This window comes from Sphaeroforma arctica, assembly GCF_001186125.1.
Source record: "Sphaeroforma arctica JP610 unplaced genomic scaffold supercont1.67, whole genome shotgun sequence".
NCBI classification, from domain to species: domain Eukaryota; class Ichthyosporea; order Ichthyophonida; genus Sphaeroforma; species Sphaeroforma arctica.
The window spans coordinates 12,312-40,211 of NW_014040491.1; the positions used below are offsets into that span (position 1 = coordinate 12,312).

A 27,900-nucleotide genomic window follows, 5' to 3' on the forward strand; every position below is an offset into this window, starting at 1 on the left:
TGTTAATATTGTAGTTTACAGTAGCTTATGTAATAGGTGTTATTCAGTGTTATTCAGTTGATGTTCAGGTGTGTAGCATACATATAGTCGTCTAACAAAGCACATATTGTTATACATCAAGCCCATTGTTGTGCATCCATTGCCGACTAAACACTGCTTGAATACTTGGCTCGCACATCTCCTAAGCCATCTACACACTTAAGTCCTTTTGGAGTTGAGTCTTTTTCCAGGCACCTACAGTTGTTCTAGATATGTCTGTAAATACTGACCATGAATATCGTCAACATGTACAACCATTTGACATTTATGTATATTGCCGAACAGACACGGATGAATGTGCACTCGGCACGCACAACGTGTGGGAACATAGACGGCAGTTACACCTGTACATACAACAGTGGCTACGCAGGAAGTGGTACTACGTGTGAAGGTAAACCCTCTCGGTCGTACAAATGCACGTAGTTTTCTGGTTATGTTTGAGAGTTCTCTCAGGCACTAATCGCTGCTCGAATGGAGTATTTGTGCTGCTCGAACTGAGTATTTGTGCTGCTTGAAATGTTTTACTAATACGTATACTGTCATACTCTCACAGATGTGAATGAGTGTTTGGCCGGTGCAGACAACTACGATATGAACGCTATTTGTACAAATACTGTCGGCAGTTTTGAATGTACTTGCGATGAGTTCCACATTGGCGACGGTGTCACCTGCATAGGTAAGCAGAAGTTTGTATTGGAAGTGCTGCGCTGCACGAGCACATTCCTTACCAAGGCATCGAGAATTTCAACAGTAGTCATCCTTTGATTGAATTTGCTGAGGAATATGTGAACACCGACTATTGCTGTTTCGCATCCATAGGTAGTTCATGATCAGCTATTAGTCTGTTGTTATTACTCCTGCCTTATCAATTCACATAACAACTCTTAAAGTTCTCGTGCGACGGACTGTTGCTGTTTCGCATCCATAGGTAGTTCATGATCAGCTGATAGTCTGTTGTTATCACTCCAGCCTTATTGTTTCACATAACAACTATGAAAGTTCTCGTACATATTATGCGTCTTTAGCCTGGGATTGTTGGAGCTTATCAATGTCCCTGTCACAACCCTTCTGTAAATTATGTACCTAGCTGTTTGAGAACTCAATTTCTATGATAATGGTCCGAAATTTCAATACTTGACAGATAAGGATGAGTGTGCACTCGACACGCACAACTGTCACTCCAATGCAACGTGTACAAACACAGACGGGGGCTTTACGTGTGCGTGTAACAGTGGCTACACAGGAATTGGGCATACATGCACAGGTAGGTACCCTTGAACAATACAGGATCAGCTTGTTGCCCGGATATATTACAAAACATTTGAAATCGGCATGTATACTTTCGTTGTACAACATCATTATGCAATCTCGTAGATATAAACAAATGCCTGGTCAATACGCACAATTGCGATGAGAATGCTCAGTGTACAAACACCGACGGGAGCTTTGAATGTGCATGCGATGAATTCTGGACAGGCGATGGACTTATCTACACAGGTATCCGGTTTTGCCTCAGTAGTGTCACGCGACACAATCTTCGTTCTACGTTTTCCGTTGTACTCGATTGCTTAGAGCTGACTCTGTTACAGTGTGCTTGGGGACTACTCAGTACATCCGCTAGGTTGTACATCTTCTTGTGTCGAGACCACGTATCGCTGTACATTTTAGGGGCGAGTGCACGACATTCGGACATTAAGAAATACGCTGCGCTAGGTTTGGGTTGTGAAACTGCACAAACTCTTCTTTGTACACGAAAGTGAGAGAAAAAAATACAAACATGAACTGATCGTATCGGGTTATCAATTGCATGTATACTCTTGTTTTCGTTAAATACAATTGCTGACGATTAAACTTACAAAACCCATTGTGATTCCTCTCGGAATGTTCAGATATTGACGAATGCGACTCTGCCGCAATCATTGAATGTGAAAACGAAGGCGATACTGTTGTATGTGTAAACCATGTGGGCGCAGATTACACCTGTGAGTGTAATCCCACCGGCTACCGCGACCCAGATAACTCCGACGGGTTCAATTGCGTGGCGTATGCTGGAGGTATGTCTCTCTGTTTCCCACGGATTTTAAAATTCTACTTGCTTAAGCTGCGAGTCATATTTCCCAAGCCATATCATTTCTGATATCTATTTTAGAACTGATGGGAGAGCAAAGGCCCTTGCCTGTGATAGGCTATGTAGCATCCCATCATTTCTGTTTACCCTTGTTCAATCTGACTAATTTTATCCACGGAATTTTATTGTATGGTTTTCTTCTCAGACCCTGCCAAGTGTGCTGACTACCATTTGGCCGCAAACTGTCCCGACGGTACACTTAGAAATTCGGGTAACCAAGGCAACTGCGACCCCGAACGGGGCTGCGCAGAGTCGTGCTGTACAGCGGTAAGTATCTCAAATGAAATGGTGTACCGCTGTGGACTTCCCATTCGATAGAGATGGGATTGGACATTTTCCTCGAGCGCAAGGCTTGAGCTTGCACGTATAAGTGTGACTTCACACATGTCTAGGGTTTAGCACGTCCTCATTCATCGCCACCAAACGAGATTAAAAGTTCATCGCTACTGTTGCATGAGTGTCCTGGAGGTGTTGCGCAACAACATAAATATCATGATATAAGCAGTGTCAGCTGGCATGCACTCAAAGATCAAATGTGTGCAAAGGCATATATCTAATCTCTCGCCGTATCTTCTTTGCATACACATGCACATATGCGACATGCTTTCTGTGGATGGTACAAGACCAGCAGAGCTGCTCCCTAACAGCTGGATCGAATCCTAAGGCAAATATTGAATCTATAGCCTTTCCTGACGACACATTTGCACGTCGCATTGTGCTGCCAAAACGGCGGTGAGGTGGCAGCTACCAATTCACTAATGTGTACCCGGGATAACGAGCTGATCGATTTCGAGGTGCGGGTGGGATCGAAATTTGTTTATAGCTTTACTGACTTACACTTTTGTGTCATGCATTATTACTGTACGATATCCCACCTCAGAGTTTTTCCCTCGTGAGGTACGACATCGTATACTTATGCTACTTTTGAGTCCTGGCTAGGCGCTCGGGACTCTTCAACCGAAAACTAGTCGGCAACATTGCATTGACTTTGTGTGTGCCTATACGCTTGAATGTGTGTACGTAGACGGAATAACCGTTGCTGTGTAGGGAAACAGATATGTTTGGTCATTTTCATATTATTATAGTGTACTTGGTACAGCACAAGAGAAAACATGGCATTTGGCACAAGGGAAAACTATGGCATTGACGTACAAGTTAATCGATTTCAACCAGTAGTGACAGTGGAGATGCACGTGTTCATTTCCTTTGCTTATGCTCACACATTTGCTGTTATTGTGAAGGTTCTCCGTCTATACTACTGCCATACATGGGATTGCTGTAGTTATTACTCACTAGATCGCTTCACACCCTGAATGATAGGATCAAGGGTATGTGCTAGCTGATGATGATGAAGCAGTCAGCCTTATCTCAGACATTGAGTTCCGATCTGGTTTACCCTGGTACTTTCACTGCCTGGGTGCCTACAGGCTCATCGAGTGTGCCGTACGAAACTGTCAAGGTACTTTAACTGTCGGTCAAAGTACTGTTTTCTGCTAAATACTGCACTAAAATCTTTCGTATTCTGAATGTATAACTTAGTGTGCAGCACTTAGTGAGAAAAACATATCTCTCTGTAATTTATTAGTGTGAACCACAGCTGACACCACTGCGTTCAACCTCTCGAATGGACAGCTGGAGTCCGCTCTTGATACAAGTGCACCGAATGCATTCTCAGCTGGTGATGAGCTAGACAACTGCCCCACGACTGCAGACACCGATGGACTGGGCACTGTAGGAGAGTGGATGATACGCACCTCCCTGGGCAGCAGTACCAATCGAGCATTCATACTTATCGTACTTCCAGACAACAACCCCACCAATGAGCTGGCTGCGTATATATACGACATCAGGCAGAGACAGGGCAGTGGAGAATTCAATCCTTTCACCTCGCAATGGTACATCAGTTCCTACGATTAGTATTATCGACCAGTTGGTAAGTTGATAATGACAACAACAAGAGTTCAAACTCATCTGCGAGTGTGTGCTAGTACCGGACCCTTGATTTGTACCAACTCGATCACATCTATGTATTAAACTAGTAATCAGCAAGAGATATTTTGAAGTTACATCACACACCGCTATAATGATGATAGCACTAAAATCAATGATTGATGTCGTAAATACTTATAAATTCAAAAAGCTATTGTCGTAGATACTTATAAATTTAGAAAATATATTATAGATTTGTCGTGATCTATCGCAGATCAACTATATATATCACTAGTCCAACACAGAACATCAGGTACGAGACTTATTCACATTCTAATGGATTCCTCATCATTTCCATCTTCTGAATCCATGGAGTTCTATCAACTGACACTCACATCGCCACATGTGTTATTTCAACCCACAGGCAGTTTACATTCCCCCAAAGGCTCTGAGGAACAAAACTGCACCATGAATGCTCTGGCCTTCAATCCATGGGAGTTTGTAGTGACTTCGACCAGCACACACCCGATCAAATATGTGCGCATCGATTTCATTGGCTTCAGGGGTAGTGCAGGTGTTGTGCATGGACTCTCATTGGACAACATCAGACCATATGGCTGCAATGACTTTGCAGGCCAGCCCTTTGCTCGCTGATGACAGCTAAGTTTATACTGATGCAGAAGAGAGCGGTGCTTCACTCGTCGCATCGCATTTGACTTCCAGCAGGGTTGATGATCTTGATTATATGCGAACGCCACCATCTGACAGGAAAGTATTGTCAGGTGTATGAGAGATTCGTTCGATCATCGCTGAGATAATAGAGATGGAAAAATGGAAAATATGGAACCTTTGCTTTGCAAACAGCTACTCGCGCAGTATACCGATAGCTTGATCTGACAGGTGGCATATCAATGAAAATCACCAAGACCTCTCAGAAATCGACTTTGATAGGCGATGATAGAAAAGCAAGAGAAGATCATACACGACAATGTATGCAAAATCATGAAGATAGACCGACGCATGGACCAACGGCACAGTGCCAGTGGCATATGAATAAATAAGGAATGTTAGAGAACAGAAGTAAATTTTGAATTTCAATTATACAAGTTAGCACCTGTGCTTATGAAAGAGGGGGGGGGGGGCAGGCTGTATGTTTCCGTTGCGAATAAAAAAAATGGTAAATAGACTAGAGGGAACAGAAGCGACTTCTAAACTGGAACGTGATAATTTGTGGTTTTCGCGTTGTGGGATCGTATTGTAGTTATATTTGTCCTACAGGCGTGACCCGCTTAAAAGCGCTATGAAGAGGTCATCACACTCAGAGCAAGACTTCCATATTAATCAGGAAATCCCTCAAACTTTTATATATATCGAGAATACAGGCAACATGTTGCAATACTGAGGGTACACCTGTCCAGCTGCACTTTATTTTGTTCGCTTGTGCCGTTTGCCTCGACCAGAGCGCTTAGTATCTTCTGCATCCAAAGAATCCGCTACACCCACTGCATTTGCTTTCCGTTTCTTGTGTTGCGCCTGCCCGACATGTAACTCTGTGTCGCTCACTTTACTCGCAGTGGATTGAGCATCTTGACTGGCAGCTCCATCTTCTGTAACCGCCATCTCCCCTCCATCGTTAGCTGTTGACGTACCCTCAGTCGCATTCTCGTGCTCCTTGTTGCTACTAACATACTTGATCTTGTTCATCTTGTTCACAGATAAGCTATCCATTTCCACGTCTGATTTAGAACTGTCAATCTCGATCTTGGTCATCGCCTTTTCAGTCGCGTTGTTCACGTCTGCAACCGCTGTTGGTGGTTTCGTGAGTTTCACTTTGTCTACCTTCTCAAAGATTTCGCCCTCCTCCTCACTTGTTGGGCTGTCTGGCTCGTGTGTTGCGCTCTCTTTGTCAGTTACACGTCTGCTATCTCTTTTAGCCTTCCCCGATGTCGTTGCCTTTGTATCGACACCTAACTTCGTGGTACCTGTGCTACCCATAGACTCATTCTCCTCCAGGGCAGTCTCGTTCCCTCCACCCTCATATAGCTCATTGACTGCCGTTGATATGCTTAGTCCTTCGCTGACCACCTTATCGTCATCGTTGTTCTTCATCTTGCTCTCCTCATCCTCTGTCTCTACATTGACTGATCTCCGTCTCTTGCTCGCGTTTTCAGCTGTGTTGTCTGTTCCTTCAATAGTGTCATTTTCAACACTGACAGGTCTCTGTAACCTGCTCAAGTCTTCAGCTGTGCTATTCGTTCTTTCAGTGGATTCACTTTGCTCCACAGCCTCCAACGCATCGGATAAAATCCCTTCAGTCTCTGTTTCTCCTGATGACGTACCATTTGTTTCCTTTATCTTCCTTCGCAGCTTAGCAACGCGTGTAGAGTCACCGCTCTCATCTTCAGATTTGAATTTTGGATCTTCTAACTCATCATCACGCACGCCAAGTGAATTTTGCACTGTATGCGAGGCTGCCGATATCTCGCCTTCCTCTTCACTCGATTGACTGTCAGCGCTGTCTGTGTTGGCAATGCCTCTGTATCCCACCAGACCGCCCCCTACCTGTGGACTACTACCATGCATCACGTCTACTGCGTTATCATCTGAGCGCTCACATGCACCATTTTCAGCTACACTTACGCTCACATCGATTGCTTGTGGATCCACACCTCCGACAATTGCGGCTTCGTTCTCATCACTGTCGCCATCATCAGACGAATCGGAATACTCTCCATACGCAACCAAGGCAGACACTGTATCCATTACTGTTTTGGGTTTGCCACTATTATCCGCCTGAGATGCAGCTATGCCATTGCTTACAAAAGCGCCCACAGCAGCCATGCAGTCGTCTAGGCCCATTGCAGGTTTGTGTGCTGTTGGTTCCAACAGGTCGTCGACGAGCTTGTGCATCTCATCGACAGTATCTGGCATGGTCTTACCACTACTCCCACTCTCCGGATTCACAATTTCGCCAACCTCGTCATCTGCGTCTTCGTGCGCTAGTATTTTATGACCATTAGAAATGGCACCGTCCTCGGAAACCAACTTACCTTCGCCTACTGTCTCACTGGTTGTACGCTCATCTCTCGCTACTTCGCTCTCGCTGCCTCCCATGCCCACCTTGGTGTCGATGCCATCCACCTGCATGTCAGTGTCTGGCTCGTCTTCGATCTCCATATCCAGTGCCACTATTTTGCCCGTACGCACACGCTCTCTGGCAAACTTATAATACCCATGCAACCCATGACCGGTTGTTACGAATGCTATCAAGGGATTGCTGTCAACACTTGCTTTGAGCGCAATCTCGGCCTGCATCGAATTCGCCTCTAGGAACTCAGCTGCGCTAACTATGATCTCATGTACGCCTCTCAGCGCAGGTGCGCATAAATCCCTCGGCAGTGTGAATGGTAGTTGATATGACATGGGCTTTTGCCCCACCTCCGTACACTCCCCGTGCAACACAGACATCGCTGTTGGGCCTGAAAATCGAGCCACCTGTTCAAGTGTGGGCGCTTGTGCTACTCCTCCAGCATCACGTGCGTGTGCACTCGAACCGCTGCCCTCTCCATAATTATAGTGGAACACATTGCCACTGGTGTGGTCAAGTGTCTCTTGCTTATTCCTCACTTCTTGATCTCGTTCTTCCTGTGCCTTCTTCAGAAGCGCTTGCTCATAAGGTTCTTTGCGCATCGCATCACACAGCTTGTACACCACGCGTTCCTCCTCACTCCCCCGTTCGCTCCTGGGAATGCCCTTCAGTTTTTTCTTGATCGCTTTGAACCTATTTAGGTCGCTCACATTGTGCCTGACGTCATGCCTATCCACCAGCAGACTCTCGTCGGCCATACATGGACCCAAGTACTTCCCGTGGTCGATGTCCTGTGCGACTGTTGGGTTGTCTACGAGTGTGCATGCGTAGCCAAAGACAAGCAGCTTGTCCATCTCCTCCTTGCTCTTTCTATCTTCATCGCCTCTGCGATCAAACTTCCTGCGACGCCTGCTAACGGGCCTTGGTTGTGGGAGCACATCTTGTAAGCCCGCGAAGCTGTCTTGTGCATTCATTTATATAATATTGAGTGTACGGTGTGGTGTGTATCCATATAAAAACACGCCTCTATAGTCACAGATGGCTTTGAACGATGTGTGCAACTATAAGGAAAATAACCACACACAAAAACACGGTAATCAAAGGTACATAAAAAAATTATGTTCGTGAGTACTTCAGTATTGAGAAGGATAGCAATCAATCGTATATAAAGCACGTGCGTGTGCCCTGAGCGTCAGGCTAATTATATAATGCTCGAGAAAATGGTATCTGGGGCAGTCCTCGAGACAATAAGAAATATAACGATCAAGTATACGGTAACGTAGCTATATATTGCGCACTCCGCTATTCAATTTATGTAGTGAGTAATATCGTAGACTGCGCGTACTGACTCTCTTACATACACTGCGAGGCTTACACTCTATCTATTACGATTTACGACTATTTGTACACTAACGGATTTGATTTCGCGCACAACAGAGTACATAACACCGGTAACGAATGAGCCTAAAACCCCAACAATTTTACAAACCCGTTTTATAAACCCAACAATGTAACAACATTTATAAAACCGTTTTATAAACCCAAGGTCAGTCGCACGTGTACCTGGCCTGCTCTGTAATAACGATAAGCCTTTTTATCGATTATCACACCATGCACCGCGGAATGAACTTATAGTATAGCATGAGTAGGAGAGTCGACCACTATACACGTAAGACTATATAATACTCCCGTCTTTCCTGCTGATTGTGTCTCAACAGTGAACACGCACATATTCTCCAACTCACAAGCGCGTCGCAAACATATACTGATCCAGATGCAGGGACAATAAGACGGTGAGATATTGCCGCTTGTAATCTCGCCAGTCACGCTACCGAAATAGTTTTGAATCAACGCAACAGCTAAAACTAACTACACATAACCTTACCCAGCAACCAAATACATATTTCGACATGCGTGATACTATCAAGCCGAAGCTTCTCAACGAGAACCCTGCCAAGGGCACCAACAAATTTAAATTCCAGTCGTTTTCGGAGCAGATCGCAAATGTGAAGATCACTGTGGTGCACAGAGTGGGCAAAGACACTGAGTTGCCCTCCGAAAGGGAAAGTTTCTTCTTGGAAGAACTGGATAAGTGGAAAGAGCTCAATTGCACACTTCATTTTAGTAATGCGGTGGTGGAGCTACTTCCATTGGTGGCGAGTTTTAACTTGCTGCTGTATAATCAGGATAAAGTACTTAATGTCCTTCTGAAACATCTCCAAGTCGAAGAGTCAATGGCCACGGAACCACTGCTGATGTAAGTCGTGTGTAAACGTTAGGTGTACTTGTACTGTTACATACTACAATTTGTAGAATCGCGCCTAGTTATTCATCGAAAATAGTTTTCGTGGAAATGAAGAATGTGTTGGTGATTACTGAACGTGTTGGCGATGCGTATTAGAGTATCTCCAAGGTTTCGCTTGATTGCCTTCATTTTTATGGCAAATTTCAGTAACATGTATATATATATATGTGTGTGTGTGTGTATGCATGTATGTATGTATGTATATATATATATATATACGTGTGTGTGTATGCATGTATGTATGTATGTATGTGTATGTATGTATATATATATATATATATACGTGTGTGTGTATGTGTGTGTGTGTGTGTGTATATATATATGTGTATGTATGTGTGTGTGTGTGTGTGTTTGTGTGTCTGCATGTATGTATCTATGTATGTATGTGTATATATATATATATATATATATACGTGTGTGTGTGTGTGTGTGTGTATAGATATATATATGTGTGTGTGCGTGTGTGTGTATATAATATGTTTATACGTATATATACGTGTTTGTTTGTTTTTTGTGTGTATATATATGGCTATAATTCGCATACGCATACAAATATATATATATGTGTGTGTGTGTGTGTGTGTGTATATGAATTTATGTATGCATATATATATTATATATATGTGTGTGATATATCAGATATATGAATTGGAAAACGCGTACTTGTTTACGTATCGATTTGCTATACTTTCATATATACATTTATATGATGTATATGACCGTTGGCAAGCATCCGTCTGTATAAGGCTGTATATATGAGTGCGTCTGTGAAGGGCTGTATATATCCGTGCGGTCTGTGTACTTACTTTGCTATTGAAAGCAAATTCGTATACAAATTGATATACTCTGTGAATGAAGAGTTTTGAGTATATGAGGGGTTGAATGACTGGATCAACATCCTGGTGTGTGTTTATGATTCGCGTGTACTTGTGCCCCTGTATGTGTCGTAAGTTTTTGCCTATTATCCTGTATGGTATATACATACACGTATATGTATGTTTTTATGGGTGGTGTTGTTTGTGCGCGATTGCCCCGCGAGACCGGGGTTTGTTGTATATCTGCATCACAGTGGGAATACATAGATATGTTTCAAACCATGTCTAATTCTGATCATACCTGAAAAACTGATGCATTTATATTGCCTTTGTATTGCAAATCATTGTGTATGTGCACGCAACAGCAGTCTCCCTTCTGTTTGAGTAACATGCATGCTTGCGAAAGCATCGGAACCCGTAGATTCTATAATCGATGTAAGTAATTTGAATCTCGAAAACTTGACGTGCTTAGCACAACACTCCGGCTTATCGACTATCTGTGACCGTATATACAATTCGAGTAATTTGAATTGGTCACACGATATTCCCGATGCTGAAGATGTTGATATTCGATGATTCTCAACCGTATGTGTTTTTTTTGTGGTCTTGTATGGTAGTACATCGGACTAACACTGAGTGTGGAACGTATCTCAGAAATTTGGTTATCGATAGTAGTGTTAATGCGAATATATCTCTGGTGGCCTCGCTACCTCGGTATAGTCCGTTATCTGTAAAATCATCCCATCTGACATTGTGAATCAACTGTGGACACCATTTTTAAGTCTTCTTCGACGATTGACTTACCAATGTACTACCTCCATTCGTTCTTTGCAGTTTACTTACAGCTCTGTCGCGTGATCTCCGTCAAGAATTCACAAAGCACTTCGATGATGTGCTGAAAACTCTTGTAATCTTGTTGAATGATAACAAGGATGCCAAGAGGATACAGCAAACATTCACCTGTCTCTCGTACATGTTCAAGTACCTTTCCAAATATCTTGTAGTAGACCTGGAAAAGGTCTTTGTTGCATACACACAACTGCTCGTGCCGAGCCAGCCACTATACGTACGAAATTATGCGGCTGAGAGTTTTGGCTTCTTGCTCAGAAAGGTTTGTTTTAATGGAACTTTCCGTTTGCACGAAATTGGTTTGGTAATTGCTTCGTTTGCTTGTGCATTGTCGGGAATCTAGCCATCGTAGACTATGCGTCTTTCTAGTTTGGCGATTTAGGTGGTTGTATTTGATTTTTTTGGTACGGTTCATGTTGTTATGTACTCGAGCGGTAGGACTGATACGCACAAATAGTCAACGAGTCCTGATTTATTTTCTTTGCACCGTCTTACTTTGCATCAGGTCACGGACATGGAGAAGTTTGAGAAGGTCGTCAAGAGTATGCTATCCCAGGGATACATGTTATCTAGTGACGAGTTTGCTCAGTCTATAGGCAGAGTCCTCTTTGAAGTTGTGAAAGGCGTCGGCAACCACTTGCATTCGCGCACTCCACAGATCTACCGCATCTACCTGGCTTTGCTGCATACATCGCTGGATGCGCCTACGCACACCCGCACGAGTCTCAAACGAGACAAGGCTGAGCATGTACGCATACAACGACTGAGTAGGGGAGGCGAGAAAGCACAAGTGATCACCGAAAATACGGTTACTATGGCGACAGACGAGGAATGGCAAAGCGTGGAGGAGGAGAGTGTCGGAGGTGAAGAGCTGGATACAAGCAGAGACATGCGCGGCTGGACCTACACAGTCGTGGAGACTATCAACAGTAGCATGGCCAAGCACACGTGCAAGGAGCACTGTGCGGTGGTGTGGGAGGCACTGGCACACGCCCTCGAGGAGTGTCAGACACAGTGGGGTGTCTTGTACAAGCAGTTGCAGAACAAACAACAGCAGCAAGCAGAGGCGGTGTTGTTGTGGGAGGGGGCGTGGCAGTATACGCTGGCCCTCTTTACGTTATGGACAGCGCAAAACAAAGGCGGACGAATTTTAAAGATCGAGACCCTCTATAGGACACTACAGCCTTACTATGTCAAACAGGCCGGGGATGCAGGTGGGGTTGTGTTTAGTCTGCGTGTGTGTTTATTCATCTATGGTTGCGACTGTGTCTCGGTTGCTGTTCTTTTATGTTGACGATAATCTGCGTGGTCCTATAAGTCTATTCTTTTACATCATCACAAACCAGCACTTGACGGAGTTTATAAACTAGCCATGCCCGTGGAAAGTTCCCCCTGATCATTTACCCAAGCCTCCCTTTTTGCTTCAACTGACAGGCGTTTCCATAGATACGCTTCCGTTGGGTGTCTCGCGTGCCGCCGCCGCACTGCTTGTGGCTGTTCTGTCCGTGGACACATCTGAGAACGCGCTTCTTATGTCACCATTGCTGATCAAAGGATTGTTCATGCACAACAGTCAAACCGATGTTTCACTGGTGTGTGCACGTCTCGAGAACTATGTGTACGAATGTGAAAAAGGAGACGCGATACTCAAGTGCGACGTAGTCGTTAGGCGTATCTGTAGTTGGTACTTAGAAAAATGAATGATGACGACGAGATTTCATATATATATATATAGTTATATTTGTTGAGCGTAACTACAGTAATGCTCCACAGGCGATCGCTTTTGTTTGATACGAATATATTTCAGCATTCATATATTTAAACCAGCCTTGACTAGGCAGTGTAGACTTATCAAACGACAGCTCTGATGGAATTTGTCTGTAAACTGATATCGGCAATTGAAATATCCTGGACTTCTATCACTTCCCACGCACACTTTTTGAGTTCATACAAGTCGACTCCACGTGTATCTGTAAACATGGTGTGTGCGGTGAGCATCTATGGAGTACTCTTGGTTAGAACACTCGTCTGTAGGTCATCACTTCCAACTATTGGCCTTTCAACGCGAGTTATTATTCCCATTTGTAGGTGCGCGACGTTATGCTGGAGATGCGCACGATTCCAATCTTCACGCAGCTGTGCATGTCCCCCCTGGTAGAGTACTTTGATTCGGCATTGGTATTTGCACATAACGAGGGCGCGAGTACCTCTGCGCATGGGCGCGAGTGCCTGCTACTCATGCACACGCTGTTTGATAGTTTGGACCTCTCGCGTGCAGCTTCTGTAGTGGTGTCTAATAACAATCGTGTGCGATTCCCCGCACACAGTGCCATGGTGGCTGGTGTGACGCCTGGTAAAAAGTCTTCCGTCAAGAAAAACAAAGCCAAAGCGCAGAAACTCGCAAGTGTTCCTGAACGACTGGTGGGACTTGTGGTAGACATTCTATCACGAATGTGCACGGGTGAGAATTTGTCGGAACGTGCGGTGAGTGAATTGGCATCCGCGTGTGTAGCGCTACGTTGTCTGGATCGTATAGAAGTGCCACAGTACAAAGAGGTCATCAGCATCTTGGAAGCTTATATCCCTAAGCTCGCAGAGGTTGCTGTCCAAAAACATAACGAGACTGACTTGTGCGAGAGCATGTGTCAGGTGATGTCGAGTGTCATGGACACTCTCACGCACTTCACACTTACATACACAAATGCAAAGCGGATGCTTGAGCTGGATGATATCTTCCGAGCCGTGCTGGTCGATTTACCACAGTCTTGGCCCATTTTGAAATCGTATTCGATGTATTGTGAAGCTTTGGTTGAACGCAACGACGAAGGTAAGTTCGATACGTGTATAGTTATAATTATAATAAGATAATTGATTTGGGTGTTCGTTGTATAATCCCTCTCTCACATGCGGATGTGCGTGGACTGCTTTTCGTTCAACAACCAGCACATAATCGCTTGATGTATGCTTACATAGGCCGTCTATGACTATCTTTATTCGGCTTTTTATTCTCGGGTACGCCATGTAAAGCTTGCTGGCTGTTTCTTGCCTTAAGAAGTGGTCTTTAGTACACACTTTGCTGTGATTAACTCTGAAGTTGGAGCAGTTTCGCCAGTGACAGTGTATTGATTCGTGGTCTCATACACACTCCTTCTTGCGTAGATGAAGAAGGCACAGCCATTGTTCTTGCTGAGGTCCATGGTGTCACTGACTTGTACAGTGTGTACCAGGTATTAAGGGCTAATTTGTCTTCACCCAAAAGAGAACTGAGAAAGTGGACAGCTGCGGTGCTCGCGAGTCACCAACAACCAAGGTATTGTCTTTCTGATATACCCGGACTTTGTAAGTTTGTATATAAGGGGGTGGCTATACTGAGACTTTCTAAGTGTGTATAGAAGGTGGTGGCTATACTAAGACTTTCTAGGTGTGTTTATAAAGGGGTGGCTATACTGAGACTTTCTAAGTGTGTATAGAAGGGGGGGTGGCTATACTGAGACCTTCTAAGTGTGTAAAGAAGAGGGTGGCTATATTGAGACTTTCTAAGTGTGGAAAGAAGGGGGTGGCTTTACTGAGATTTCCTAAGTGTATATATTAGGGGGTGGCTATACTGAGACTTTCTAAGTGTGTAAAGAAGGGAGTGGCTATACTGAGATTTCCTAAGTGTATATATTAGGGGGTGGCTATACTGAGACTTTCTAAGTGTGTAAAGAAGGGAGTGGCTATACTGAGATTTCCTAAGTGTATATATTAGGGGGTGGCTATACTGAGACTTTCTAAGTGTGTAAAGAAGGGAGTGGCTATACTGAGACTTTCTAAGTGTGTGAAGAAGGGGGTGGCTATACTGGCCCATAGTTTTGCCGTTGATGTGATATATGTTGGGTTGACATGTATTGGAGTGTGGTGGGCTCTCCCGTGTGTTCCATTGGAGCAGTTGCATTATATATAGACTGTCTTTACCTTGCTATGCTGGTATTGCTTTATTGACAACATTTTTAACCACTTTACTGTTTTAACAGGCTGAATGCGTCGATATCGGACGGCGGTAAGAACAAATCAGCACCGCCGTTGTGCGATGTGTTTTCCAACATGGTTGCTGCAGAGGATGTCTCTCTGACGCCAACTGACTTCCGAGACTTCATTGCGGCGGCTAATCGGTGCGCGGCGCTGTCCAAGTACAGGCGATTACCCAAAGAGATCGACGATTGCGTGGCGAGATACGCATTCGGTGCTCTGCATATTCCCATGAAGCCGATCTGGGAAAACGCTTTCGAGGTAATATACCTATTTTAAACTGGTGTTAGTTGTATTAAGCTCCCAAGTAGAGCGTATGTACGAGCGTACGTATAATCTGAGACTGTTGTAACGTATACATTAGATTTCATTTGTTTCAATCAGCTTGGTGTTGTATGTCAATAACTTGGTACAGGTTTTTAAGTTGTATTTTGCCCAAGTATTTTTTTATAGACGAGTTAATTATATTCGCATCCTACAACAGATGTTAAGGGAGGAGGCTCTGAGAGATCACGCTACCTTCTGGGCCCTATTTATGCAACAGCTTAATACAAGCGTGGAGCACGTCACCATCACCCAAAACAAAAACAGCGCCGCGACATTGCCACACATGAATACTCTTGAGCTCACATCGGCTGAGGCAGACATCATGCGTATAGTGCGTAGCGCCTACGCCACCACACTGGCCATCCCAACGTTCATGAAACTGGGCGCTGGTGGGAAAACCAAAGACAACAACAAGCGAACGGCCAATACCAAGCCCAAGAACGCCAGCAATAGGGACAGTGCACCGAGCGAGGAGGGTGAGCCTGTGGTGGACTACTTGCACTACCACACACTGCTGCTCAAAACCATCTCCAACGCACCCAGTGAGGTCATCGCCGTGGCAGAGCGTCACGCGCGCGATGTAATCTCTGTGTTTCTGCAGTTCATCGACAACGAGTACCGAACTGTCTACGTCGGCACAGCGACCACTCAGAACCTTACGGTGGGCAGCAACGCACAGCTCGAGGTGGAAGATCTGGATGACGAATCCGTGGCTTTGACTACGGGGCAAGTCGTTGAACAGGCAAAGAGCATGAAGAAGAGAGTGCTCACGCGATTAATTGACTACCTGCGCTTACTCGCAGTGTTTGTCAATCCCAACTCCCACTACGAACACGACCGCCTACATTCGCTATACGTGGAGTTTATAGCAAAGACCGACGCTGTGGTGCAGAAACATGCCTTGGAGTGTCTCCTGACATACAAGCCCCCGTATCTTATGCCTCAGAAGGACGTTTTGCTGGATTTGGTGGACGATGATAAGTTCAGGGATAGCCTGACAAGTGTCGTGCTTATGAGTGGATCTGATGACCTTGACAGTGCCAGTGGCGTGGGCAGAAACGGTGTGGGTATGGCAGTAAGTCAGACTGTCATCCCCGTATCAAAAGAACACCGTCCCGCTTTCTTGAATATCCTCATTCGGATACTATTCGCTCACATGATGCGAAGGAAAGGGTCAGGCACGAGCAAGAACTCGCTGCACGTACGCAGACATGTAGTGCTCAATTTTTTGGCAGGTTTGGAGGTCAGCGAGTTGAAGGTGTTTATTGATTTCATGCATTCCAGATTCGGGGAGTCCTTTGTGAAAGGACGGGAAGGTATGTTATTGATTTAACATGTTTCTATCCAAGATATGGCGTAGCTATATATACGTTGTGCTTATTTTTGTGCGACACGCAGATATACCTTTTTTTTTATCACTCTCGCTATCTGTCGCGTGCTATGAGTGGGATATACCTCGCACATGTACACAAAAAGAGATCAATTCATTCTTTATAACGCGCGGCTGGATGTAGCCATTAACTAGTAGGTGCATATGATGCTACATAATAGATTCCCTAACTCGTGCACGTTGTTTTTTTCAGGCACTCGAACGATCGAAGACTTCGATGCAACTAAGTGCGTTCCATTGTCTGCACAAGAGGGTTATCTGCACCTAGTCACTGATGTCATGAAACAATTGCGAAGCAGAATTATACCTTATTTGGGACTCATGGAGTCTGTGATGGTTCGCATCGCTGGTAACGCGTCAATCCTGCTGGAAGCGAACCGTGCTGACTGTAAGTAAATTTGAGTCGCAAATTTTGTGCCTGCATAGGGACATGTATGCATTCAATATTCGGTTTATCTTCTGATGTTTGTCAGTATATGCAAAAAAAAAAAGTGCCGCTGCTGAACTATTTTGGTCACTGATTACATTCCCCTCGCACTGTGTAGCTATGGACCTAGACGCAGATGATGACAGGGCGTCCTCCAGTGGTGTGTTTCATCCGAGATTCTCATCCTCGCTCAAGACACTGAGGGGAAATGCAGTGAAAGCTCTGGAATCTGCCTTTGTCCTTTTCCCTACCGAACACGAGGATATCCACAGCAAGGTACTTTTCTTGGCAATCGTGTGAAAACTGGTAAATGTAAACATCCTGTGTCTGTGCGGATACATGTGCACTGTTATTGCCTTGGGCTTTACGCCGAATACGCATCTACTGGGAGTTGTTTCTGTGTAAGTACTCGATTTTGGTCAAATGTTCATATTTAGGGAGTGCATGGGCAATCGCCTGCTTCACAACTATTTAGCACTCATCGACTTCAACGTCTTACTATGTATAAGATATATTCATATCACCAGATCTATAGCTCACCACGTATACCACGTATTCCTATCACCAGATCTATAACGAGCTTTTCACGTCCATCATCCTGCCGCGAGTGCCTCGCCTGGCCGCTGAGTCGCTGCAGCACTCATCTGGACTGGTGGATCTGTTTGCTGTGCTTTCAGAACATCCAACACAGTATTATGTACTCACACAGCACGGAGACATGGTGCTACCCAGCGTGTTCGCATTGCTGAGCGCACCCTCTGTGTCAGCAAATGTCATCAAGCGAGTATATGATATTGTTGAGAATCTTCTGGACCGAGAGCAGACAGAGAATGAATGTACAGAAGGCGGAGATGTCATGCAGTCTGATGGTATGTGCGCTATGCGTAGTCAACTCAAAAACCCATGGTGTATCTTTACGGTCGCTCGTGTCTTTCTCTATATCCATCGAATGCGCTTGAAACTGTTTGTCCGCGAACGCATTACTGCATAATAACAACATCTGGTGATTTGTATCCGGCTGGTACTCATATACTTGGCCGCTACTTTGCTTTGTTTTTCTGCTTCATAAAGATCAACCCACTGGAAAGGAATTGGCTATTCAAAGGACAGGCATGTGTGCTAGGGACATCATCCGTACACACGTGGCCTGTCTACTAAATCACATGCACACAGCGCTTCTCTCTGAAAAGAAGAAGGTTTCACAGCTTGAAGCTCGCGCCAATGGGATGCTGATTGTACGCAAGAATAACTCTACCAAAAGTAAAGCGGAGCAAAAGGGCAGTGAGAGAGAGTTGAGTATTCTGTCATGCATCAGCGTGTATGCAGAGGACCAAGAGACAGCTTCCAGATTGCTTGAGATGCTGTGTCCTTACCTGCGCTTGTCCAGGAAGGAAGTCAACGACAAGGCTAAACTGCACACGCTCAACATCATCGCCCACTGTATCCGGGTAGGTACCGATAGTGTATTTCTTTCTCCGGTTTCATGCGTAGCATTTCTGTTTCTACAAATGTTTTAGGACTCGAGTTGTCTCTCTAGAACAGGAGCGAGGGATGGGGGGCGTTTGTTCTGTGTACCGCACTGTACTGCACTTCCAGTGTATATACAGTAGTCGACGATCCTGTTATTTTTATATCGTTACTTTGCTCTTGTACAGACATCCCGTCTTACAATGATGCATACGGTTTCGCTTGCTCCGTCTAATTGTTCTTCTAATTGATCTGCTTTAAAAATAGGTTGTAGATACCATCACTCCCAAGCAACTGGCGTACTTTTCTCGCCTGTTTGGTACGATGCCCAACCCACGCCATCGTCTTGCGCTATCTGAGTGTTTCGCTGAAATGGCAAACAAGACAACGAACGTGTGCACAGACTTGGCCCCTGTTGCTGACATTCTTAAAAGGCTGAATGCAATGGACGACGAGCGAATAGATGATCCGGATTATGAGATCCGAATAAACGCACACAGCGCATTCAACGAACAGTTGGTCACTGAGACTTCCGTGCAAGGGCTGCTGCCTGTCGCTTATCACTGTGTGCAGGTGATCAACACTACCGAGGACACCTCACTCCGCTTCGTTGCGTCTCACGGACTTTGTCAGGTGTGTGTGCTCTAACCGATAGTGCAAAATACAGTAAACTCGGTGGATCAGTCGTGGCGTTTCATACGCACTCCTCGCATTTGGTGCGGTAAATATCATATTACCACCGATTGTTGTATGTGATATTGGACCGATTCGAGCTGGTGCGGTGCTTATGGCGCACCTCCTTGCATAACAGTCTTTCATTGATGTTTGTTATTCTATGGCGGTTGTCGTATATCGTGTGGCTCATATCTTCTCGTTCTCAAAACACAGATCGCTGAACGTGCTGCAAAGGACCTTGCTGCTGGTGATGAGAGTACACATAGAGCATTGGTGGTGGGAGTGATCGTCCCGGCTATGAAGAAGTCATTCAAATTCGGCCGAGAGGGCTCTCGCTCAGAGTACTTGCTCATCCTCAAGAAATTAATTGTGCTTTTCTCTGACAAGCAATTCAAGGTATGGCTGATATGGTTGACGCCGTGCCGATTTACTGTTGTGATCGTTTCTTTATGTGAGTCAACTAATGTAGTTTGCTTTGAAAGTATTTTTGATGGCGTTTAGAAATCTGCATATACATGTTATAGAGTTTTAGCTCGTATCCTCTATTCCATGATCTGCCCCCCTACTCATTCTGGCTCTCATACTTTATACTTGTCTGCACAGGTGGATGACAGCTACCTGGACTTGGCTGTCTTGTCAACGGCCAATCCCAATGATGAAGATGATGCCGACTTCTTCACCAACATCCGCCATATTCAGTTGCATCGCAGAATCAGGGCCCTCACGCGTCTGGTAGATATTGTCGACTCTGGTCAAATAGCTACCGCCTCGCTCATTAATATCCTCCTGCCTATCGCAGCGCATGTGATTGTGGACAACACGAAGGTGTGTCTTACATTATATGCCTTCGCGCTATCGATTTTTGTTACGTATCCAATGAATTTCTTCATTTGTATTAGCGTGTGAAAAGCTAATATTTATTTAACAGATACCACCTGTATATATGAAAGTATATACCTGCATATATGAAAGTATGTATGCGGAACTGCCATCATATGTATTTACGATTCTCGACGGCCACAATACATAAACATATTCATTTGTTTGTGATAAAGTATTGTTTGTATGTACTTAGGTCGAAAGCTCATAGACACACAAAGTTCTGTCTTGGCATTGCGACGCGTGTAAAATATGGATTATAGAATGGACCATAATTGTACATATGTTCATTTATTCCTTTTGCTTGGCAATGAAAAGTCGATGATGTGAGTGGGAGACAACCATCGCCCCGGCAGCTCTCTTTTGAAGGGGAGTTGTAGTTCTACATCTCTACATTAGTAGATTATATTTATTCCCAGCAACATATCGAAATCGATTACATACTCGAAGTTGAATAGATGTGTAGCTTAGAATGGATGCCTTTCGCTATTATAAAGAATGAAGACTCCATCTCAAGGGAGCGGGGAGACGGAGTGGTGCTGGGGCTGGGGCTGATGGTTGTTGCGTGCCACATCCATTGAACCATCCATGAGCTGCGCATACCAATAGCAATTTCAACTGTGTGTCAATATTCATATATCCATATTGTTATACATATATGTGCATACAAGCAGTTGGTACACCTGAAACATTTTCATATAAACGCATCTCATTCGAAGTATGGTACCGGCTATACTGTTCGTAGCTGTCATGGTGTTCTTAACCCAAATTTGTTCAGACCTATATCGCAAAATGTAGTCGATTAATGTCTGCGTAGGAATGACGCAAGGGTGAAAAATGTGTACGCGCTATATGCATATGAGTGTGCGTAGATCCGTCTCAGCACCTAATCGCAGTGTTGTAGTAGAGTCTAGATTTTATTGATTTTATGTTAGATACACAAGTTGGCCCGCCCTTATGAGGGCATGTCTCATATGTGTTTTTAGTGCCGTGATGCCTTATATCATCCCTGTTTAATTTCACCTGCGTTTTTATGATGAATCCTTCATGCGAGTTGTATCGCGCTACACCCATATCAAGCATAACACTCCTGCCATCTATTGTTCCTATTGCTTTCCCCAACAGTCCATGGAGCACCACTTTGTAAATGCTGCCATCGATGTCATAGGTTCAATCGCTGGCAAACTTGGATGGGGGCATTACATCTACACTCTGCGGACTTATCTCAAACTAGCTGCTACGAAACCTGAACTCGAGAAAACTCTGTTAAAGGTAAACATGCATCACGGCTAAGCCTGTTGTTGTACAACCCATTTGTTCTGTACTTCTACCTCACGCCTCGCACTAGTTCCATGTGATGTCGATGCCGTTATACATAGTGGTTCTCAGTATATCTGGAAATCGAACACTTCATGTCCTTATGATACTGAGTCTCTGACTACCATCATCTTATTCCCGCTTCCAGGTTGTGACCAAGATTGTAGATAACTTTCATTTCACATCAGTTGAAGTGCCATTGACACTTGCGGTTGCCGTGGATGAAGATGTTGAGGACAACGATGGCGACGACCTCGTTGATCTTTCTCCTGACAACACTGATGAAACAGCTCTCTTAAAGCAACTATCTGAAAGCGTTACTGCTGATTCTCGCGCACAAACAATGGAGGAACGTATTGCATCAACGGTTGAAAGTGTTGTACTTCCGGATATGAATCGCTACTTGATCAAAAAGGGCAAGGACGATTTCGATGAGCTAAGACCCGCAATTGCGCTCGCGACAGTAGGTTTGCTAAAGACCATGCCTAAGGCTATTCTGGTAAGAAAGTGTCTTTTTGTATGAAATGGTTCTGTTATTCGCTATTATTCTATGACATCCAATTTTCTGTATGCTGCATCTACGAACTCTCAACAAAATAAGCTCGAATGATTTGTGTACTTCAGCTTTATTTTCCACGAACTCAACATATCGAACATCAACTCAACAGGAAAAGCATTTGCCGGGACTTATCACGCGTGTGTGTTCTGTGTTGCGATCGCGTGACGATGCCGTGCGTGATGAAACGAGAGAAGCGCTGATTGAAATTACATGTTCGCTTGGTCCTACATACCTGTCGTTTGTTCTGCGAGAACTGATGGCACAGCTGAAGTCAGGATACAAGCTGCACATTCTGGGTTATACTACGCATGCGCTTGTTGATCACTTTGTTCAGGCATTCCCTGAAGTAGGCTCGGTGGACGATTCTGTGCAAGTAATCCTAGGTAAGTTTTTATGGAGTATGCCTCGTGCGTTAAGAATTATTCAAGCATTGCAGTTCGGCGCAAACAGTTTTTAGTAGTCTACGTATTATACAACATAGTCTTGTTGCTGCTCGGATGTTATTGGAAAGGGGTCTATATACAAATGAGCACAAATGATACCTGTTAAGTACAAATGATATCTATAAATTTAAATGATATATAAATACAAAGATATCAATTTCGATCGCATGTTGCAGTCAATGACATCTACGATGAATTTTTCTACTTCGCTTATACCTTAAATGCCAATGCACACAATATACACCGCCCATGTATGCTCGCATAGCCCGTCTTTTGTGTGCATTCGTAAGATCGTGGTTGCTGTTCGTCTATTCCGCCTCTAAGAATCACACGTTGCATGATGCAGACATCATTGTGCCCGACATATTCGGACTAACGGGGCAAGAAAAAGAAGTCGTACAAATTCTCACAAAGATGAAGGAAGCCAAGGCCAAGCGCGGCCACGACACCTTCGAACTCGTAGCAAGGAATGTCAGCTTCAAGTATGTCGGTGAATTCTTGTCCGACGAGTTTATCTAGACTTTGTCAGGTAGTTGATTCATTATATATATATATATGCATATACATATGTGTATGTATGTATATGTATAAGTACAATTTTAGTATGAGTTTAGTTGTAAGTTTACTATATGGAAGCACGGGTACTAACGTCAAAATGATCCTATTTTTCGTAGATACGTCAACGCTATGCTTCAACCCATCCGAGGTATCATGGCCAATACAGAATCGCTTAAGACAAGGAGAATGATGGAGGAGGTCTTCAGGCGCATAGTGATCGGCTTGACAGCGAATGCTTCTGCCACAGTGCCGGAAGTGTTGATATTTGTTCATAACTTGCTTACTGAAAACGTTGGCCTATCCAAAATCGCCACGAAGGAGTCGGTGAAGGTATATCATTTTTGGGGAACAATGAATGGGCCTGTCTCAATTTAGCGCTCTCACTTCTCATATCTGTGTCCATTGTCCGACCATTGTCCCCGCAAGTACGCTGATATGTACGCTGGCTGTGGAATTTCGTTGCAACTATTTTCTCTATGGTCGACCGATGAACCCACCATTCAGTTTTTACTTTCTGCATCTCATGTGTACTTGATTCATGTTTGGAGCAGAAGAGCAGACGTGATGCAAATATGGTAATCAACAGAGAGAGAGGCAAAGTGTCGGATCGTAGCCACGAATACTATATGCAGACGAATGCCCATCTTCTCATAGAGCTCGGACTGCTGCTATTACACGCCAACTTGAAACGGTATGTGCGATGCCCCTACTTTAAATGTCTGAGTAGTCATTCCCGGGTGAACTTAAAAGCACAGTGCTGCTTTTGATTGATGACTGTAGCTCATTCATTATTTAGTTAATTCATGGTCCGTCTAGAGTATTTTCGCTGTTGTGTGGGTACACATGTGCAGATACAGCAGTATCACAAAATTCCTCCTCGATGACACTGACACACGGCATTATCTCCGTTACATCCTCATATCCGCCAACATATACAGTGGCTTCGTCGACACCCGCAAAGTTCCAGAACACCAGCGCATGATGGATCCGATCGTGGGTGTATTGGGTGACGCACTAAGATCAAAGTACGACAAGATAGTGATGTTGTCACTGAAATGCTTGTCTTACTGCTTCCGATTTGAGCTCCCCATATTGGAGACGAATGTGCCTCACATTGCGAATCGTTGCTTCAAGGTTCTCAATCGAGCGGGTGTGGGAGCTACCGGTGCTGAGCTGCATCAAGCGTGCTTCAAAATGCTAACGACGATTGTTCGAGATTACAAATCTTACGAGGTAGGTTTTTTCGTATTTGCGCATGCTATTTTTTTGTGGGTGGATGTCAATATGTCGACTAATGTAGAAGTATTTTAGGTTTCCGAACTGGATCAGTAAATTTAAAGCACATGGGATTACATGCGAACTAACGAGAGAAGCAAAGGATATCATATCAGCTCCACGATCACTGTGCTTTGGTACAAAACGCAATGAAAATTAGAGAAAACATATATGTCTCTAAGAAGCAAATGAAAAATTTATATTAATGGAGATTTGAGTGAGAGCTATCGCTTTTTAGTTGATACTGCATGGCACTCTTAGCTGGCAGAGGGTGAAAGCATTAAAATGTATTTCAGATAGCCTGTGGCCATCGCGGAATCTGTGATAGCTCTCGCAGTATCCTACCATAATATTGAGCTTTTACCAGACAACTCGTTCACAATTTTTTGCTAGCTCTGAAATCGATTCATTTCTATGCTCACTAGATTCCGGTCCCACAATTGGAACATCTAGTCAGTTTGTGTACAACTGATCTGGAAGTATACGAGAAACAAGCTAGCACATACGCTATGGTAAGGGCTATCGTAGCACGAAAGACGCTCCTACCAGGACTCTACACGCTTGTCGAGAAAATTGCGGTATGTTTATTGCTCTAAAACGTTATAGTTCGATAATAGTATTGGATTTCGAGTGCTTGAAAATAAGCCATATTTCAGTGACTTTCAGCCAGTACTCGTGTCTTGTATGGCTATAACAAGGACATTGTAGCTGCACATCTGAAAGCAGTTGACATTTCACACAACATCAATCCGTAGGATATCATGGTTCGTGGAGATATTCCGTCGGTGCGTACCCACTGCACAGCGATCTTCACATCATTTATCCTGGACTATCCCCTGGGCCCTAAGCTGCTTAAGAAATGGGTTCTGTTCTGCATCACCAACTTGTCCTACGAATTTAAGCACGGTCGTGAGAGTGTACTCGAAGTCATCCATCAGGTACGCATAGGGATTCAATCATGATATTCAGTGTAAGCTATCTATGTCGATCGTGATTCACAGCCTTGCATGCAGTATCTCTTCCGAATCGTGTACGCTCACATATGATCCTATGAATGGAAGTAAGAGATCATATATTATGATACGAGCTTTTTTGGACCGGGGAGAAGCCATTGTCATTCGCGCATATACCTATCAACGTCTCATTTTGCGCACTCCAGATGGTCGAAAGCTTTCCGGACGCCGCGCTGTCGGAGTACTCTCAATTGTTTTTCCTTCCTCTGGTGATGCGTTTGATCAACGATGACTCGTCCGAGTGTAAAGAAATGGCGTCTACGATCATCAAGAGACTAGTTCAGAGAGCTACGCCAGCGGAACGAGATATTCTATATAAAAAATTTGTACTTGTCTGGCTGAATGGGTACCAGGTTAGTCATTTAATGTTCTATTGTCAGTATTCTGGGTCGCCGTTTCACATTCCAAGTTTGTGCTTTTTCTAAATGATTATGCATCAATCGATAGTGTTGCTCTTTTGCTAGTTTCGTAGTAGTGTATGCTCGGTTCTGATATTCCTGTCTACTTTAGTAAGTCGTATGCGTCTATTGTGGTTTCAAGTACAAATTATTAGCAGCGCGTATCCTATATGTATGTCAGGCGGATTATTATATGTTATACGCAAATTGTCGTGCGGGCAATTTAGTAGACTATTGGTTACTTAATTTCTTCGGCTGAAAGAGTTTTAACGACCCTACTTTAACCAATATAACCGTTCATTACCCTCTTAAACACAGAGCGATGCTCAAGCCGTGCTCGTGCGTTGTGGTTTGCAAGTAGCCGGTATATTCGCTGATGCCATGGGTAGTGATTTTACACGGTACGCGGGCACCGCTTTGTCTGTGCTGAAGGTTATTATCAGCGATGCTACAACCGAAAGTGAGAGTGCTGTTGAAAGCATGCTTGGGGAGAGAGACTGGTTTGATACAAGTGACGATACGAAGCAAGAACGCTTCGAAGTGAACGATGTATCCGCGTGGCCAGTGCTGTATTATGCATTGACCACATTGCAGAAGATTATTTCAGCTATTCCTGCTTTACTCAGTGAGAGCCCTGGTGTGGAGGCGCAAAGACAATCTCGAAAAGTCAGTGGCAAGAAGAAGAAAGGGAGCGGTGTAGAAACCGCCATTGATATTCACAGTGAAGTAGAGGCTATGTGGACTGACATATATGTGCACATGATTCATCCGCACTTGTGGGTGCGCTTAGTATCGTCGAGGTTAGTGGGAGCGTATGTTGCAGCACCCAGAAATGACCCTAGTATCGTTGCGAACCGTCTCTCGTGTACCATCAGCACATCAAGTCCTGCTCTGTTGGATACTGAACAGTCCGTGTGGAATATCGCTCGCACGAGCTGTAAGCAGTTAGAATCGAAGCATCTTACTAGCGTTATGGGCACGCAAGTGGTGAAAAACCTCTTCTATGTCACACGTGTGTTACTTTGTTTGCAAGAGGAGTCTGGTGCGAATGGGAGCAAGAGTTCGGCTACAAGCCGAAATATTAGAAATGTTTCAAACGGAGTAGCGAACGAAGAAGAGGACAGTGCAGGTACCACGACTATAGAGAGGCTGATTTGGATATGCAAACGTCTGGCGTACGTTGCACGTAATACGGTTGTGCATAATGAAGAGCTCTCCGCCTTAAGACGCAAATGTGTTTTTGAGTACTTTGCCGCGCTAGCGAGTGTTGCCTCCGTGAATACGTTGAAGCAATTGTTGACTACGATAGTTTTGCCGATCGTGTCTGTATCAGAAGACCGGCGGGAAAGCGAAACTGTACGCGCACTCGCACAGGAGTTGTCAGAAATGATTAGTAAGAAGGTGGGTGCCACTGATTATCTTGCCGCGCATAGTACCGTAAGTCGTCACCAGAACAACTTACGCCAGGATAGAAGGAAGCGGCGAGCGTTGGAAACAGTCATCAATCCTGCGAAACGACAGGAGAAGCGCGAAAGGACTAATGAACGAAGGAAAGAGAACAATAAGCGGAGTGTCGATCAGCACAGACCCAGTAAGGGGCGATCGAATAAGCGACAGAAAAGATAGATATAAACAAGCGTGACTTTGTAAGGCACTGATCTAATGAGCAAGTTGGATTAGACCCCAATGAATTGATGCGTATATGAAAAGTAGCTGAATTTCATATTTGATAAGTTTGCAATAGCTAACTCTCATGGTGTGTGAGTGGAAGATTATGTGCAATGGGTCATGACGTCTCGTGTTCGAAAGCAAAGTCAAAAGGCCAACCTATTAGACCGCATCATGTGCGGATGGCCTCTTGCGGCCTTTTTTAGGCTAACTATTATTATGGAGGCTCAGAATTGAATCGGTTTGCGTGCTCCAAAATACTCGTTTTCCACTATTGCAAAATTTGAATTTACGCACAACTATGTAGTTATCTAATCACCTGTATCTATCCTGCATAATAACA

At 44.3% G+C, this 27,900-nt stretch overlaps 3 protein-coding genes across 3 annotated transcripts; 2 read left to right on the top strand and 1 right to left on the bottom strand.

Annotated features, from left to right (window-relative positions):
- Positions 1 to 270: 270 nt before the first annotated feature.
- Positions 271 to 4,084, top strand: SARC_01637 (hypothetical protein; the record flags this gene model as incomplete). The annotated part of the gene is made up of 8 exons (XM_014304627.1): positions 271 to 430; positions 593 to 715; positions 1,181 to 1,303; positions 1,414 to 1,536; positions 1,929 to 2,093; positions 2,313 to 2,434; positions 3,488 to 3,626; positions 3,765 to 4,084. The coding sequence occupies 8 exons, from the start codon at positions 271 to 273 to the stop codon at positions 4,082 to 4,084; spliced, it is 1,275 nt and encodes a 424-aa protein (XP_014160102.1).
- A 1,281-nt stretch (positions 4,085 to 5,365) lies between these two features.
- SARC_01638 (hypothetical protein) lies at positions 5,366 to 8,158 on the bottom strand (the record flags this gene model as incomplete). The annotated part of the gene is made up of 1 exon (XM_014304628.1): positions 5,366 to 8,158. The coding sequence occupies one exon, from the start codon at positions 8,156 to 8,158 to the stop codon at positions 5,522 to 5,524; it is 2,637 nt and encodes an 878-aa protein (XP_014160103.1). The 3' UTR covers positions 5,366 to 5,521.
- Positions 8,159 to 8,869: 711 nt separating this feature from the next.
- Positions 8,870 to 27,571, top strand: SARC_01639 (hypothetical protein). The gene is made up of 26 exons (XM_014304629.1): positions 8,870 to 9,441; positions 11,139 to 11,415; positions 11,659 to 12,367; positions 12,588 to 12,745; positions 13,242 to 13,980; positions 14,313 to 14,463; positions 15,167 to 15,422; positions 15,646 to 16,804; positions 17,072 to 17,266; positions 17,424 to 17,581; positions 17,874 to 18,174; positions 18,377 to 18,753; positions 19,040 to 19,405; positions 19,661 to 19,843; positions 20,051 to 20,272; positions 21,452 to 21,598; positions 21,792 to 22,142; positions 22,312 to 22,585; positions 22,992 to 23,127; positions 23,320 to 23,533; positions 23,755 to 23,894; positions 24,142 to 24,436; positions 24,904 to 25,056; positions 25,234 to 25,416; positions 25,638 to 25,844; positions 26,208 to 27,571. The coding sequence occupies exons 1-26, from the start codon at positions 9,095 to 9,097 to the stop codon at positions 27,513 to 27,515; spliced, it is 9,006 nt and encodes a 3,001-aa protein (XP_014160104.1). The 5' UTR covers positions 8,870 to 9,094; the 3' UTR covers positions 27,516 to 27,571.
- Positions 27,572 to 27,900: the final 329 nt, after the last annotated feature.